At 44.1% G+C, this 17,134-nt stretch overlaps 1 protein-coding gene across 3 annotated transcripts in view; it reads right to left on the reverse strand.

The window, feature by feature from the left end:
* Window positions 1-3,129: 3,129 nt before the first annotated feature.
* Window positions 3,130-17,134, reverse strand: part of LOC135899971 (guanine nucleotide-binding protein G(q) subunit alpha) — a 79,876-nt gene continuing 65,871 nt past the window's right edge. Inside the window, exons 7-8 of one of the 3 annotated variants that reach the window (XR_010563755.2) lie at window positions 16,473-16,611; window positions 3,130-7,673 (exon numbers count right to left, since the gene is read on the reverse strand). Coding sequence is in view for 2 of the 3 variants with exons in the window: in XM_065429381.2 (XP_065285453.1) it covers window positions 7,591-7,673; window positions 17,022-17,129 (191 nt within the window). In the remaining variant the exon portion in view is untranslated. Of the gene's footprint in view, window positions 7,674-16,472; window positions 16,612-17,021; window positions 17,130-17,134 lie in introns of all 3 variants that reach the window. The other 2 variants (XM_065429381.2, XM_065429382.2) reach the window with 2 other exon arrangements.

Raw genomic sequence — 17,134 nt, forward strand, 5'->3', positions numbered from 1 at the left:
GCATATGTAGTTGAACATTATAACTACTGTAGTACCTCATTTTCCAATGAGTGCAGGTTTAGCATCATATGCTGCTTGTTCGAGTACTGTAGGCTTTTGTTCTGAATGTTGTACTCTTAAGTGGTTGCAGGATACAATTGGCCTGGTGTATTTTCTATTTCATTTTGAGAGGACTTTATATCTTCGCAACAGTGATGGCATGGGAAAGAACTACAGCCCTTCTTACTATAACATCTATTTTGTTTTCAATGTGCAGATGGTGAAGGGCAGGCGTCTGCTAACCAGGCAGTCAAACGACCTCGCCAGTTGGGTGCCAAACGCGGCCAACCCAGTAGAGACCATGACAAACAAGACCAAACTGAAAGTGCAGATGACAGTGTTCTGCGTGCTTTAATAATATATGGCACCAACACAGTGCTGTAAATTCCTTCACAGGTTACGTGCCAAAAAGCTCACACGTGTTCTAGCATATAGCGCGCGGTTTGTACAAACGAAATAGCGTACCTACCTGATGTATTCGCTTCTGCAGTCTGCACAGCACTCAGTGTGGCCATTGCGGACTTGCATGAGGTCTTGAAGTTTGATAGAATCCAGACAGCGAAAATGACAGGTTAGAAAAAACGCGAAACACGCCTTCTGCCCAGCTAAACAGCCCAAGTTTCGCTTTCGCGCCGGGTCGCATCTCCCGCCGTGGCAGCCCAGGCCTGCTACTTCGCGGCGCTTGGGATAGTTGGCGCGACCGGCGCTCATCAATATGGCGGCGCCCTTTGAATTCACGGTGTTCTGGTGTATACTGTGCGCGAAACATTGTACGACAGGAAGCGGCGCTACTGTCTTAGGCATTGTTTAACGAGCGGTACTCGCTCTTGCCGATGTTCCGGGGTTGAAGCATTTTCTTTGAAGGTTAGCAACACAACGCTGGCGGATGAGCGAATTTCTGTATTGTCGAAGAAAGCCATACATATCGTAGTGCCGGTAACACGCACGGACAGTTGCAGCAGCGGTCCGCGAACTTGGCTACAGATTCATTGCATTCTTTAATACGCCAGCCACTATTTTTGCAGCCAACTACTGCTCGTCTTCAATCCACATGATTGGAGCACAGTGCGTTAGCGAAAACTCAGTTGCATTTCCGACAGCTGGTCGCACAAAATCAAGGTGGAAGCGTATTCGTGCGCTGTCGCTGAAGCGACGTTCGGCGCGCTGTTTCTCTAGAACAAACTGCTCCGCGAAAAGGGTAAAGACTCTATGGTACATAAAGACATGAGTCATCGAAGGTTCCGAGTAATCGCTGGTGCCCGCGTGTTCCAGAAAGTGCTACACAATTCGCGTCGCGCATACATTTACATAAGATTCAATGACGACAGCGGATAGAACCAGCGAAAGGATTCGAGAAACTACCGTTGCATGCTGGCACGACGTGCGCCGAACAATAACATTTTACAGCGAAGCTATGCATGCGGACCCTGTGCCTTGGACTTCGCTAAAAAAAGGGGCCACGTGACCTAGCGGGAGAAGGAAAGAGCAGCTCAAGAGGGGAAAGAGGTTGAATGACCCCTTTCCCCCTGTCTGAATCTTCTACGTTTGTCACGCGGTGCATTTTCGGCGATCACGCCAGATCGGCATCGAATTCATTGAAAGTTGATTCCACCCTGCCGCGAAAGAAATGTTTTGCTAGCGGTTTGTGGCCAACGAACATTGTCCAGCGATTGAAACGAGATACTAGGAGCGCGTGGCTGCTGGTACTTTTCGCGCCAGCGGGAAGTGCCGGCAGCCACGTCAAATTGATCCAACCAATCGTCAAAAATTGGAGGCTTATCAAGGTTAAGCCCAGTGGATGCGAAGCATCCACTGGACTTAACCTTAGCGTATCCTTAGTGTTTGGAGGCATCTTGACCGCATACACGCCCGACGCAAAGACGCTGGCGCGGTTGCGGGCACAGAGACTGACGCGACGGCGGGCGCGCGCCGCTTCATCCCTGGCGTGACGTCACATATCACGTGATGCAGCGATGGTGGCGCCGCCGCCGCGTCGCTCGCGACGGCGCGAACCGAAGCGTGGAGGCCTCCGCCGGGCGACGTCCGACGGCGCGATGAGGCTCCATATGCAGCCGGTGGACGTCATCACGTGACGTCACATCATGTGATCTCACTTCAGGGTCAATGGTGGCCACCGCCGGGAGGCGACCGACGGCGCGATATGAGGCCCCATCTGCAGCCGGTGTGACGTCATCACGTGACCTACTTGATCACTTGAAGGTCAATGGTGGCCACCGCCGGGAGGCGACCGACGGCGCGATATGAGGCCCCATCTGCAGCCTGTGTGACGTCATGTCACGTGACCCCACTTCAGAGTCGATGGTGGCCACCGCCGGGCGTCGCGCGAAGGCCCGAAACCTACGTTATATGCTTCGCATAAAATTATTGCAGCGCCCGCATCTCCAGTGGTGGGCCTAGCGCTAAATTACGGAGCTTTCAATCAGTGGTTCCGCACATTCCATTTCAGCTAGAACTATGGGAAGACCACGAGTAGTGCGTATTCCCGAGGAAGAAACTGCTTACCGCGAGCGTCAGCGAGAGTTGGCTCGTGAACGGGCTCGGCGTCGTAGGGCCGACCCCGTGCTGCGCGCCAGAGATGCAGAGTTTAAACGGCAATGCTCCTAAAGCACACACACCATGCAAAAGCGAAAATGAGGTGAAAGAATGGTGAAACAAAAGATTAATATGCTGGAAAGTTTGACTCGCATGGCGTAACACTCGGTACAACTAGCACAGCTTCCCGAACCATCTTCACATACTGGAAGGGATTTTTTTTTTTTTTGACGGCGGAACACGGTCACGCGATAAAGAAGTACACATGTCAATTTGATGGCGCGCTGTCCAATCGCTGTGCCCGCTTCCTCAGCTTACAATGTACCCATGTAGCTCGCGCTTAAAAAGAATAATCGACTGATAGTTTGTTCAATCCACTGAAAAATCAGGACCTTCTCATAGCTAACTGAAAACATGAACAGCAGAAGCAACTGCATCCACAGCACTGCGTTCAGCGATCCCCCGCTGGACCAGCACACCAAAACCCACAGAAGGGGCCCAATCGATGTTTGAAGAACAAATCAGGGAACACACAGCTCATTTTCAAACGAGAATTTAAGAGAATTTATTCAATACTTTACCCAACGGTTGCATTAATTTGAATATTACAAATTTACACATCCATATAAAGGTAAAGTCCTCAAAGTGTGTGTGTCTCAGAGCCCCCTCTGAATGACCTGACAAAGCATTATGTTTTCGTCAAGAGCTCGTATCATTTATATATATTTATATATTTTATGTATGTATAATATATACATGCACACACACAATACATGCACACCTTGTCCCGTACTAGGTGGGAGTCCATTCCTGTTCTGTCTGGTGCTGCTATCTTCTGCACAATGGTCACACACACTGCAGTTTTCCTGGAGATGCAGCGTGTCTCGTCATCGAGGAAGCGCCATATACATTGTAATGAGAGTCCGTACAGCCGCGCAGCGCGCCATGCACGATCAACAAAAGAAATTTCATGTGTGTGCAGCACAAACAATAAGAAAAAAACAATCAACATGACAAAGAAAAAATGCATGACAAGAAACAAACAAGTCGCCTCTTCCAGCCTTCACACAACAAGGCCCCCAAGGCGAAAACGCATACTTTGCAACAAGCGTAAAGTAGCTGAAGAAACATCAGCTTGACTTCCGCACTATGCAGAAACCCCAAAATAGTTTGGCAAGGCATCGGACGGGGGCAAAAAAAAAAATGCACTGTTAAAACACAACAGGCAAGTATCCTACGAAACTAATATATATATATATATATATATCTCCTCTCAACTATAAACGACGCTCCGAACAATACTGTACAAAACACAGGAGCAATAATAATAATAATAATAATAATAATAATAGTGAATAAATGATTAGGCTTTGTTCTACATTGCAAAAAAAAAAAGACAATAGGCTGCAAACAGCAGATGCTCCGATCCCCCCCCCTTTTTTTTCCTTTGAGCCTAAGAAAAGGGCTGAAAAGCACGGTGAAGAGGAGTGGTGAGAGAATGTCAAGCAAAGTGTAAAGAAGGAAAGAAGAAATTAGAGAAATGGCCAAACGCACGCACACTATTCTCCTCCCAGCCTAGCCCCCCGCCCAGAAGTCGCCGGAACGTCATTGGTGTGCCCCCAGAAAAAGTACAACTACCAAGTTCAACTCCTGCACCATGCACCTATGAAAGCGAAGTCCAGCGCTTTGAAAAAAACTCTGTCCTCCTGCCTTATGTGACAAGAATCAGGTACCAAGTATGTTTTTTTTTCTTGTTTCATCGAATAGGTCACCGAAAAGGGAACTGCGGTAATGATTAAGGATGGAGGGATGAGCCAAAAGCGGGAACCACGCAGGAGAGGAAATCCACCTTTAACTGCAGCGAGACAACACAACACAGGGAAATTGAGGAGAGAGGTTGGGACAGAGATTAACCGCACGCAATGAGGAAGGTGGGGGCAGGCTGTGAAGAGAATGGAGGACCAAGGAGGAACAAGCACTTCGGGAATGACAGTGGAAAGGGGCTTAAGAAGGGGACCATATGCATTGCTCTATAAAACACTAATCATACTCTTTACACACTGTCCTCTTTTAAATAACTAGCATTTTTTTTCCTTATATATATATATATAAAAAAAGATAGGCCTGACATACACACCATACTAAGATACACATTTTGTCTTCTTTTGCACGCGGTCGGACTTCAAAAAAGCTCATTTGCACATCTTTTTGTTTTTCCCTGTCAAACAACACAAACACACCACAGTCGCACAATGCGCGCATGCGCAAGCTTATAAAAAACATCAGCACACACCCCATTTTTTTTTTCTTCTGCTGTTGTCTTCTCACAGTCCTACACGCATACTTCCAGCAACAGCAGCAGCAACAGCAGCAGCAAGGCATTGTGAAAAAAGTAGAGAAGGGGGCTGGGGTTCAGAGAGGGAGGATGAAGTAACAAGTGGAGAGCATGTCACCCTTTCACTGAGGGCGCACTACACCTGTTGTAGCTGAAAACTACACACCCATTTGCTCATTCAGAAGGATGTCTGCGAGAATAAGTGAGACACCATTGTGTGGTTTGTTGCCTCCGTCAGGACGAAACGTCGCACCACAAACACTTTGGGATGGCGACAATGAAGAGCTTTTCGAGGAAAGCCTCTCTCAATGCACCATGGCAAGCAGTCTGTGAACACTGACAAGCTTCCAAATCAGCCCAACTCCCAAACAAACAGGAGGACCAGTGTTTTCCTCGCATTCGCTCACATCCTGGCGTATTTGCAACGTGGCAGTATAATTATGTCCCAGCCCCCGCCTTGGAGAATGAAACATGCGAAAAAGGGTCTGTACCCTGAAGACTCCTAGGCTGCTCTCAAAATGTAGGTCTGCCAGAATAAACAAAAAGAGACAAAGAAAAATGATTGGAGAGAGAGACATGCATACATAAAATACAGTGGGCAGTTGTGTTTTGGTAATCCACATGAAGACTTTGCAGAGGATGAAAGGTGTCATAGAAAATGAGCAACTAGTACAGCAATACTCAATGTTCAATACATTATTGTAAATGTCAGTCATCATGGGGCTGCCAGCTGATACAGAGACTAAAACCAAGCATAACCACTAGCGACTTTGACAAAAAGGTAAAAACCAATACTGTGCGTTACACAGCGGATTCTGATAAGGTCCATCTATAATATGGCCAAAATCCCGCTCTTATGAACACAGCAATTGATTGGCAATTGATTCTAAATGGGTTCACCTAGTGTTGTGAAAAAAAAGGGGGGTGGGGGTGGAATGAAAAAAGAAATATAGCTATACTTCAGCAGCCTAAAAGGGGGTTGTCCTCCAACTGCACCTTTGTCTGGAGAACTGTACTTGTTTGTTTGTTTGTTTGCCCAATATCTAAAACACACATGCACACATTCAAGACAGAAGCATGCTGAGAATAGCAGGTGCAGCACAATCATTCCAAGGAGACGCACAATGGCCAAAAAAGGGAACCAAGCCAGAGCTGCGCATCCACAATACTGCTGACAGGTCTCGGCTATGAGGCCTACTGCGGCACTTCAGGCACCTTCTCGCAGAGCCTGTCTCGCAAGTTGTTTCCCCTCTCCCCCCTAAGCACTTGCACAACACACATTCCCAATGGTTGCGTTTAGGCGCTGACAGAATGGTGTGCTTGCCAAGGAGTGCAGAATTGGACCCACAGCTGTTCCAGAACTCGCAATGACGCACAATGCCACCTGCCATGTTGCCTATGTACAAAACGCTGACTAGGTAAAAGGGTTTGAACAAAACCTGCTGAAAAAAAGAAAAAAAAGAAGGGTGGGGGGAGGGACAAAAACTCGCAAACTGGCAGACAGGTGGGCACTTGTGAACGACACGAGGAGAAAGCAATAGTAAGAAAAATGAAAGAAGGAACTCGCATACAGATGTGCACCAAACACTAGCATATACGAAGCATGGCAATTGGTTTCAAAAGGACTGCCACAAAAGTCCACAAGCGTGGACTTGTTCACCCCTGTCATTATTTGAGCTTGTTAAGGGCAGGCAGGTCTACAAATCTGCAACGAGTGCACTGTACCGACGTACAACCATAGGCTCTGGCACAGATGTGCTGCATCAATGCCTCACCAGTGCGGTGTGACAACACTATTCTCTCATGCTTCCAGCCATGCTGACCAATGTGGCAAAAGTACTTGCAGCTGGCAAGCAGCACACATCCGAACACCTTTCTTTTTTGGCACTCCTTTAAAAACGGACTTAAGAAAAAAGAAGAGAAAACTGGCAGCATGTGCAGGGACAACATACATGGAGCAGCACAAATGTCCTTAAGTGGCTTCAGGGTTGCAACCCTCAAGAAGGTTATCCCAGGCATGTGTAACACTTTCTTATCTAATAGACATGAACAGCAGCTGCTCACAAAGGTATGTTAAAGAAAAAAAAAATCACAGAAGTGTTGTAACAAATTTTCAGTGGAACAAAACAACAGCAACAGAGTGTGGTGGGCATAGCATAATAAAGAGAAAACTTACAGGGCAGCAAGACTGAAACAAGTGTACAGGCTGTGTTTGCGAGTCCAAGAGAAAGGAGAAGCGTCTGCCAAGGTGTGTGTGGCTACAACAAGGCATGTCTTTCATCCTCCCCAGTAATGGCACCACGCAGTGGGTTAAAAGAGTCGCAACCCCCCCTGTTGTAGGAAGAGGCAGGAGAGCAGGACTCTCTCACACGGTCTCTTCTCCTTTATAGGAAAACAAGCATATGTGTTGTCCATATGTGCGCCAGCAAAGTATCCACAGTGATGTCACTCTTGGCATTGTGTTGCCTCCACCAGAGGAAGCAGTGGGGAGCGTCGTCTCTGTCGGTTTATCGCGGCAAGCGATCTTCACCGAGCTTGTGATGTTCTCTTCCTCTTGCAAGCCGGACGAGAGGGAGCAAGATGTGAGAAGGGGCAGAGAGAGAGAAGACAACCTGCCTCCAGGGGTGGGCTGGGGAAAACCTGTGGTCAACTTCAGGCAATTTCTACACTAGGTTGTACTCCTTCAAGTTCAGCTGCAGGATGGTGTCCTTTACGGCGGCAAACACGAACCGGATGTTCTCTGTGTCTGCAGGTAAGAAAGCAGAGGAAACGGGGAAGGGAGACGAGCGTCGCTTTCAAGACAAGAAAATCAGAGAGAGAAAAGAAAATTCGCCAGTAAAATGAGAGTCTGCTAACATCGGGAAGCCCGTAGGATGACAATATAAGTTTTGGGACTGGCACTGACACACGACTGCTTCAGTAAGTACACTGTGTAAACCTGGACAGCACAGTAAAGGATTTTTTTCCACTACCTTCAATGTAAGGTCACTAAAAAAAGAAGGTGCAATGACTGCAGCATGTGTAAACAGTTAGCTAAGAAGCACTGGTCATGGCAGGGAGCACATTCTGAATTGGTTATGTTCAAGAATATTACCTTTAATAAGCGCAGGTTTTTGAAGCCAGTGGGAACTATGCCATCCCAATGAGGTCTCATGCTAAATACTACATTACGCAAAAGTGTAAATATTTTCAAAGAGGTCAATCAAAAACATGTTTCTTGTTTGTGTAACTACCTCAGAGTCCAGTGTTGTTCCATAAGTTGTATAAATATAGACTTTCCACCTACAACTTTTGATCATGCCTCATGAACAAAAGGAAGATCAGAGGCTTTCATGGCTACAATCACATGCCACTGGGTGAATCTAATCCAAACTGGCCACAGTTCCAGTGGTACAAAGACACAAGACATAACTCTTGTGTGCTCATACACTGACCAATGTGACGGCTAACGCAAAAGCCAATTCCCACAGAGATGACCAACGTAACACGATTCTCATACACTGAAATGAAACTAATATGCTCAGACAGCAGCCATCCTCTGCACTACACTAACAGGATTTGCTATGCCAAGCACTCGTGCTTGAAGACTTCACAACCTGGCATCAAAAAAGCATAAAATTTAAAAACCTAAATGGTTGCCGGACCACAATAAAGTTTTCCAGTCCAGTTCCCTAGCAACATATTGGTTAAAACTGGCAACTGCTCCAAAACATTGATGCCCATGTTTCCAGCGTAATATGCTTTGTTTCATAGATGGCAGGCAATGCTGCGGAAACTATGCAAGTAGTTCGATCATACAAGTCTCAATCTGTGTTTCTCGCAGTGTGAGCTACTTCATATCTTAGAAATTGTGGATGCAACTTTATGCCAAATCACATATTTCTTGTGCATACTTCAGCTTCTAGTAGGCGATGCACCATATTTCAGTTGCGAGTGCAAGTGATGCGTTATGGCAGCTGGTCACAGAAACATGCTACTACACTACCGTATTTACTCGCATAATGATCGCACTCGCGTAATGATAGCACCCCTAAAATTTGTCGTCAAAATTCGAGTTTTCTTATTTCCCGCGTAATGATCGCACCCCGAACTTGCCGCAGCGATATGTCGTGTGCTAAGTCTAGCGAATAATGATCGCGCTTACCACCTGTCGAATGCTACGCGAACGACTCTTCCAAGACAAGCCAAGCGGCCTCCACGCACTAAACATTCTTAAGTAGATGCCTCATTTCATTACTTTCATCACTTTCCGCACTTCCATGACAAAATGAGGTACAAACAAACTTGCCTTTATTATGGTTTGGCTTTATAATGGCTGATGTCAACCAAAACAATAAAGGCGCATTTCGATTCTTTTCATCTGCTTTTGCACTCGTGAGCATGCAACAAATCGCGCGCGGCAATGATAGTAGCCACGTTTACTCTGATACGTTAAAAGTGTACCCTATTCATACGCCGACGCTTGTAACACAGCTAAGATATTCGCCCACCCTTAGCGGAAAGTAGTGAAGACAGATGCCGCAGTTTCCGCAGCATGCCCGTCATGTGTTTCTGTCACTGGCAGCTAAGCGCGCCCACCTATTTCTGTCCCCTCAAAGTGGACATGGCTACGTTATTGCCGCAAACTTGCCGATATTAACGATATTATTCATCACTAATACGGAAGAAACTGTTTCAATGCACGTAATGTACTCACGAGAAGAAAAAAAAAATCGCGTTCGGCGCGTTCGGCTCGCTCCGCTAGCCGCCATTTTTGTTTTGGTGTCCCGCACCCGCAATCTCGCATCCCGCAGCAAACGCAGACGAAAAAAAAATTTTTTTCCCCGGTCCCGGGAAATTTAACCCGCGTAATGATCGCACCCCTGAATTTGCTTCAATTTTTCTGACAAAAAAAGTGCGATCATTATGCGAGTAAATACGGTAATATGGTGGTAAATAAGTTTACATCTCTAATGCCTTTAATATGGAATATATATGTTATATTCGGTGAAGTAAAATTAGAAGACTTATGTTACACTGAACAGTCGGTGACTAGTAATTCAGACCCAATGGGGACCACCAGGATGTTTGAATAAGCAGGAGTCTGAAATACCGAATTCGCCCAAAAATAAATGAGCGTTCCACAAGTGGTCAAATGTGGTGTGTCATATTCTAGAATTGTCACTTTCAGAAATACCTTCAATTTAGTGCAACTATAGTGCAAGACACATCTGCATCTAGGAGCACCAGCATTGTTAATCCAGTGTCAAGCACCCTATCTCTGGTGTGACTAGTGCCAGATACAATGGCTTCTACGAGTAGTGGCATTCTTGGCACAGTGCCAAGCATGCTATCTTATCATTGTGTGGAGGCACTGCTGCCCACTGATGGGTACAGTGCTAGTCATGAGAAATATAGCAAAAACGAAAGTATCTTTTAAGAGTGATAGTTCAAGAATGCATCCAAGTTCGTCAACGCAAGCTGCTGCGCATGCATATGCTTGCTTTTGTCCTAGACATACAGTGGCCATGATTTTCTAGCAATGTCTTTTATGCTACTCCGTTTCATGCTTTTTTGCACTTCATCATTGGTCAGTGCTACGCTCCGCACACACTATCAATAGAATTAGCCGGCCATAGACAGTACATGACAAGAGCGGCACAGAATGGAGCGGAAGGCGGCGCTACACTATCTCAGCCTGTATCTCGACCATTATCATTATGTCACTACAGATAGATGAAAGTACAGTCAATGCATGCACCAAATTCTCATTGGCTATTACTTAATTGACTAAGCTTTACTAGTTTCGGTTTCGCGGTGCACCAACGACATGGCTGACGACAACGTTGGTAATATCTCAAAACGAAAATATAGCCATTTCTGCTTGACTCGGTAGCCATATTAGCTCACGGTCATGCAAGCAGAGTCGTAATTGCCATGCGATGAGCTGCAAGGTGTCTGAAATATTGGTCATCCTTACGCACCAAGTCTATGGGGCCACTGGCGGTGCAGTGGGGTGGTCTGAATAATTGAGGATGTCCGAATCATCGCTGTCCGAATAATTTGAGGTTAACTATCTTTCTATCACATGTAAAGCAATATTTTTGGTCACAGATGCAAACAGTGAGAGAAGTATCTCTAGCTTTCACAGCACTGCCTGCTATGTATGAAATGGAGTACAATCATCGGAACATGCAGCCAGCATGTCGTGAAAGTTCGAGTGACCTGTGTGTTCTTGCACTGCACAATGTGAACTCCACCAGAAGAGTGAAAATGAACAAGGCAAAGCAGGACAAACACAGGAAAAAAACAGCGCCACGTAATATATTCCCCCCCCCCCCCCCACCTCCCCATAGGTCTTGTCATCTGGATTTAATTGTGATCCTAACTCACCCAAGTCAAATTTCTCTAAAACAGGAATGAATTTTGGCCTATTCGGACATATACAAAAATTGTCAAAATTTTACCATCAATGTAATTTATGTAATGTAATAAATTTCATCATCCCTGTAAGTACCTAAATATTTACTTTAAAAAATTTGATTTGTTGCAATCTTCTCAATTTGTTTTTTGTGCTGGCAGTTCAACTACGTTAGCTTTAATATCCCTAGCTGACTACATTCGTCACTCGATTATATGGGTAACTTCATTGATTCGGTATTTTTGGACTTCACTAAAGCTTTTGATACGATTATACATAACATACTTTTTACTAAGCTAGAAGCCCTGGGAATAACTGGTCCAGTACTAAAACTCCTAAAAAGTTACCTGCATGATAGAGAACAAAGAGTTTTTCTGGAGGTGCTTATTCTGATGCTAAAGTTATTAACCAAGGTGTACCACAAGGCTCTGTTTATATTAATGATTTACCCACGTGTCCTAAATCTGCACATTGTGCACTATTACACAGATTATATTACTATCTCATTGTGTGACAAATCTTTAACAACCTTAATCCTTAAAGTAAACAATGACCTTGAACATATTGTTGCACCCTGCTATTTTTTCAATCATTTAATTATACATCCTACCAAAACTTGCCATGATTTTCCAATCTAGCCAAAGAATACTACCTGGCTTGCCTGAGATAACTCTAGATGGTTATCACATTCCCATCTTCGACTGTGTATGATTTTTGGATATCAAATTAGATTCTAACCTAAAGTTCTCTCAACACATTGCCTTCATTAAGCAAAAGTGTACCTTTGGCATGAGAACATTAATCAAATCAAGAGCATATTTCTCCAAAGACGCATATTAGCATTATACTTTGCTTTCATTCACAGTCACATTAATTACGGCATTGTTTCCTGGGGAAACATATTACTGTCATATCTCGTCTATTCAGCACTTTCAAAACCAAGCAATACGCATTATTACTAAAAGCAAGTTTTTCATGAGTGCTACTCCATTACTTCGTGAAAATAACATTGTAACAAACTTCTTCAACTATCATCTAATAAGTATGTTTTATAAATTACTTGCTAAACAGCTTTCATATGAAGTCATTGATTCCAGTACCTCATCAATAATAGTAATACCAGGTTTGCACATAACTCAAATTTTCTACTGCCTATGGTTCATTCTAACTATGGAAATATGACATCATCCTTCGCTGCTATAAATTGTGGAATGGTTTACCCAACAGCATTAAACCTTCATGTGTTCATGCATTTAGTCTTGCCCTTAAGCTTTTTTTACATGTATAACTAAGTTTACATCATTCATTACACTCCATTTGCCATTTGTATGTATTGACAGCTTTTTTATGCACAATAGGCTTGTATACTGACAATTGTTTTTGTTTATTTAATTTTTCTATGTTGCATATTTCGCGATTGTGTTTGTTACTTTTACTCAGCTTGCTCATCTTTCATATGTATTTCCATTGTTATTATTAACCGAGGGTTCTGTTGCAGTCTGACTTTGGGACCCTCGTCTGTGTATTCTCTCTTTGCCATTCATTGTATTTGAAGAATAATAAACTGCCAATTGTCAATAGCAAGATGGAAAAATGGGCCCAATCTGGAATGGAAAGGGCGGTGTGGTTTTGTCTCCTGAAGAACACCCCCCATTGAACAACGGCGCATGCCTCACCTAGCACAGCCGCTGCTAAAGACCAGCTCAGCCAAGCACGTTTCAGCAAACCGCCAAATGTACTACATGACAACTAATGTCAATAATGCAACCCATGCCTTTAATGTTTTGATGTTATTTTCTTTACATCCAGGTTGCTGTACATGTCCATAATTTTCTGAGGGTAAAACAGTTGCTGTTCTTTTGAAATAAAACACTTGCCAATCAGCATTTACGTCATTTCTCACTATCACTTGTGATTGTGCTGTTTAGTTGTGCACGTGCAGACATGGATGACATGGGCAGTACTTTAGAATGCAACGTTGCTGGATAGAGCACGTACAAAGATGCATCAACAGGACCAGTGCCACTGGTAAAGTGCCATCATCGCTGACCAATTCATAGAACGCACTTTGCAGTCACGACAGCCCAGTTCTGAATGGACTCAGCCTAAAAATTTCCATGTGCATAGATGCTTGTCCATGGGTAGTTAACCAATGAAGCCTTTGTCAGCAGAGTAGGCAAGACTGGTGACATCAAGGACCGAGATTTTGTGCACTCTGATGCTCAAGGAGAGGAGAATGGAATTTACAGTATGTACAAGAACTGTTGATTCCAAGCTATCGATGATAACAGGGCAATGGAGTGCTTTCTGAGTAGCAAAAATACAGTCCTCAAGTCACTCCAAAGAATGTTTCAGCAGAGTAATAACGAAATATTTGCAGTTGTAGGCTATCTGTGCATTTCCAAATTTGGACCATTCATTTCACACAACTGAGTTCCTCTCAAAGACATCTTTTTTTTTTTTCCTCCCCTACTTTTAACAGTGCTTTCATAATTGCAGGGTTTAACTGCAACACGGTGACTAAATAACAATGATTACATTCACCAATGCCTTGCAAGCCCGTGATGCTATCATCACCAGGTTCAGTGGTCCTGCACCCCGACGAGAATGGAATGAAATCACGAAGCAAACCAATATATGGTAGAGAAAGAGACAGAAGGGAGGAAGGAAAGGCAGGGACGTTAACTAGACTGAGTCCAGTTTGTACCTAACTAAGGTCACGGCTGACATACTGTGGAGCCTGGTGTAGCATGTATCTTTGATACAATCACTTTAAGGGACATTCTTTAATGATGCCATGCTTTGCATAGTAGCTAATACACATGACATGCTGGCCACAAAAATGCTCCAAATACAACAAGGCATTCCCTACAGAGGTCACTGCAGAGCATCCCCACTACTATAAACATGAAACGAGGTCACAAATGCAATGTGCAACTTGGATCAATCTGCCGTATTTGTTCCAATATAATGCAAAGTTTATTCCCCAGAGCCCTAAGCCTCAAAACCATGCCTCAAAGCCTCATATATGAGGCTGATAGAGTCAGTTACTGTTTCGATAATGGCGTGTACATTGTTTTTCCAGTGACAATTTTCCACAGGCTAATAAATATTACAAAGGTATCGCTAGAACTTCTTCTATCATCCTTCTATTCTCTATTAGAACTTTCTTGAATGTTGTTGCCAATTCTATAGGAAAATAATCTTTGTGTAATCACTGTGCACACAAAGCAAATGGTGGCGTACTTTTTGGAATGTACATGAGCACCAGCAATTATGCTGGAATGTATAACACGTTTGACCTGTAGGTCCTATCGGCAAACAACTACTGTGCTCGCCACTATAGTTATGCTTTTAGTGTCACTTGTCTTTCTGGTCACGAGCTCACCCAATAAAAGGTTAAACTTGAGACTCACAGTTTTGATACTGTGTGGTTTGTCACTATTACTATGTGACAATATGGCATCAGCAGCACCATATTTCCGGTGATCCAAATTTTACACGGCAGTACAAATTGTAGCAACTAAAAAACTTTGGCAAATGAGGCAGTATTTGCCATCAAACCAACGCAAAATGAATGCTGTCGATTGTTATTTTCGACGAGCCATTGGGGGAACAAAGTGTCGCCTTGAGTGGTGTACAGCAGTTGCAGGACATGGCACAAAGTGGCGAACCTAGGATGTGTTGATGTTATGAAGTTTCCAAGTCAGATTAGAAATGAACCAAACTGAGTCAGTCACCAAACAATTTTTCGTAAATCATTGCGATGCCACCTCCCTATATATATACAATGACTGCAATTTTAAACACCCCGCAACATGTTGCTCTAACTTTTGAACTACACCTACAGACGACATGAGAACTCTGACACCGCTATGAGCAGAAGGAACCAAGTTTTTGTTTTCCTACACTGCAGGTGCATCCTCAACGCTAAAGGTAATGAGATGGCACTGCTGGCCTAGTCCATAGTCTAGCGAACCTAGTAGTCTCCAACCAAACCAACAAGGCAAGCGAAATAATCGCTGGTGAGCTGCATAATTGCGCACAGGCCTTACGTGTAGCAGACATCCAATGTTTCTTGATTACATAACAAATAGCAACAGGGTCTCAGGCGACCTAGTTGTATTCTTTTACAAGTTTTTGTCACAGAGAATCATTAGCAAACTCCACCCTTACTCTGTCTGTGCAGACACAATCTGCAATGAAGTGAGACAAGTGCCCCGCAACCAAAGTTGTGATCCTGTTATCGTTCTGCTCGTTGAAAGCGGTAAAGTTCTCCAAGTTGCCAGAAGATAAAAATTTAATGCATGCTCTGACTGTACTTTCCTATGTTTATAGGGATGGCAGGACAATGGCCTTTGAAAATAAGCTGCCCTGTTAGCCCGCAAACAAAAGCCCACAACATCGCATGCACAAGCTTTCCTGGCAGCTTGCAAAATCTGGACACTTTTTCACCACAGTGAAACTTTTTGTTTTCTCCCTCTCTCTTCTTTACTTCCTAGTTTTCAGTATTTCAGGCACATGCCACTGAGTGAATGATCCGTTAACTGTATATCGCTTTATAATTGTGACAACCTTATAACCGAAAAAAGATATGGTAGTTCACCAGAAAAGGTAACAAACCTTATTTACAGTGAAAGCAGCACAGCCCAATATCACCATGGAGGGTGTGTGACTATCAGTTAGAGCTAGAGACAAAATTCTAGAAGCAAGTAGTAATCCTTCATTTATGCGTAATTCATAAAATCACTTAGTCTAAACGAACCAAGTTCACAATAAACTATTCTACAATAATGTTCTCAGGAAAAGATTGCAATGCACTCCAGTTAAGACATTTGCAATTCACAACAGAAGCCATTCACCGTTCCAGCAAGACAAAAACTTGTGCCCAAGACGTCATGGGCACTTGCATCTATTTAAAATGTAAATGTATGAGTGAGGTCTTAATGCTCTTCAAGCATTTGCATAATTCAAAACAGCAAGGTGCCCCCGAACTGTATTTTTCTAAAGAGTGTTTACCGAGATGGATGCACATGAGAACCAATATCTTGCAGGAATGTTGAATGTGATTCAAAATGAACACGAGGCACTGGTAGAACTTTCCAAAATGTGAAAATAAGGAGAAAAGTGGCAAGTCACACAAACCCATTCAAACCCAAGGCATGCGGCTCAAAAGGAATGCAGGACTGAGAATGAAAGCATCAGGCAAAGTTGTACTCTTTAAGGTTGTTCTGCATAATGGTGTCCTTGACAGCACAGAACACCATCCGAATGTTCTCCGTGTCTTACGCCCGCAAGGCATGCAAGAGGGAAGAAAAGAAAGGAGGGAAAGAAAGAAATAAACATCACGCACAGGGTGACAGAAAGTGAGGCCAACAAAGCCAGGAGACATTAAAACACTGTAAAGTACAAACCAGAAAACGGGCTGCAGTCAAAGGGCACAACAGTCAAAGAGTGAGGCTGTTCAAAGGAGTGAAGAATTGAATCTAACTCAAGAAAAGCAAATGGTCACAGGAAATGCAAGCTTGGCAACAGTGCTGCAGTGAGGTGCAAACATGCCGAGGACCACCAACGCAGCATTCTGGGAGCAGTGGAGAAGAGTTACGGTGAGTTGCCCATGCAGGCCTCCACCAAAAAACAGCACCAGACAGCAGCAGCAACGCACAGGCCAACAAGGCTGCCACACGCTCCTACCTGTTGCGCATGTGAAATGAGAATAGATGATTTTTTCACTGTCCGGGTTGAGGTCCACAAACATTTTAAGGATGAACTCCCTAGCATGAATGGCATCTTTCTTTGGTCCTACA

Source organism: Dermacentor albipictus, chromosome 4 (assembly GCF_038994185.2).
Source record: "Dermacentor albipictus isolate Rhodes 1998 colony chromosome 4, USDA_Dalb.pri_finalv2, whole genome shotgun sequence".
Classification (NCBI taxonomy): domain Eukaryota; kingdom Metazoa; phylum Arthropoda; class Arachnida; order Ixodida; family Ixodidae; genus Dermacentor; species Dermacentor albipictus.